Source organism: Pygoscelis adeliae, unplaced genomic scaffold, assembly GCF_000699105.1.
Source record: "Pygoscelis adeliae isolate BGI_AS28 unplaced genomic scaffold, ASM69910v1 Scaffold129, whole genome shotgun sequence".
Taxonomy (NCBI): Eukaryota; Metazoa; Chordata; class Aves; order Sphenisciformes; family Spheniscidae; genus Pygoscelis; species Pygoscelis adeliae.
In genome coordinates this window covers 433,568-434,195 of record NW_008825431.1, presented here as the reverse complement: position 1 = coordinate 434,195, position 628 = coordinate 433,568, and the positions used below count along the sequence as shown (strand labels likewise).

Below are 628 nucleotides of genomic sequence, written 5' to 3'. Positions count from 1 at the left end.
CACGCTGTGCCGGGATCCACGCAGCAGCTCCCCTTAAAGCCGTTACGTTGGGAGGGATTTGCCATCTCCCTGTCTGGCCTTGGGGACCTCCCCGGGGCCACCGAGGGGAGCAGAGCCCCCAGCTCCGCTCCCCACCGGGACAGACGAGGTGTCCCCAGGGCTCGGCGCGGCCCCGTCACCTCTGTAGAAGATGTTCTGGTCCTTGTAGTTGAAGTAGCCTCCGGAGGACCTCCAGGAGAGGAGAGCCGGGGAGAGCTTGGGGGGCGGGATGTGCAGGTAGACGGCGAGGAGGGGGACGCTCAGCAGCCCCACCTGCACCCACCACTCCTTCATCCTGCGGGAGAGAGCGAGGCGCCTGCCTACCGGGATTTGCCCCGTAACCCCCACCTCCCCATAACCCACCTCCAGGTCCCCAAAACCCTCACATCCCCATAACCTGCACATCCCCAGGGCGGCAGGTCCATGACAGAAAGTGATCTCTGCGGTAAAGGTTAGGGGGTCTGAGGGGGGGACATGGGCCCCATTCATGAGGTTTAACAAGGCCAAGTGCAAGGTCCTGCACCGAGGTCGGGGCAACCCCCGGTATCAACACAGGCTGGGGGATGAAGGGATGGAGAGCAGCCCTGCC

At 64.5% G+C, this 628-nt stretch overlaps 2 protein-coding genes across 2 annotated transcripts in view; one reads left to right on the top strand and one right to left on the bottom strand.

Annotated features, from left to right (window-relative positions):
- Positions 1-333, bottom strand: part of MEST — an 8,476-nt gene extending 8,143 nt beyond the window's left edge. The window contains exon 1 of the mRNA XM_009331004.1: positions 180-333. Within this exon, the coding sequence (XP_009329279.1) occupies positions 180-333 (154 nt within the window). The remainder of the gene's footprint in view (positions 1-179) is intronic.
- Positions 334-513: 180 nt separating this feature from the next.
- The window catches only part of CEP41 (centrosomal protein 41kDa), a 13,272-nt gene continuing 13,157 nt past the window's right edge, over positions 514-628 (top strand). The window contains exon 1 of the mRNA XM_009331019.1: positions 514-531. Coding sequence (XP_009329294.1) covers positions 514-531 — 18 coding nt within the window. The remainder of the gene's footprint in view (positions 532-628) is intronic.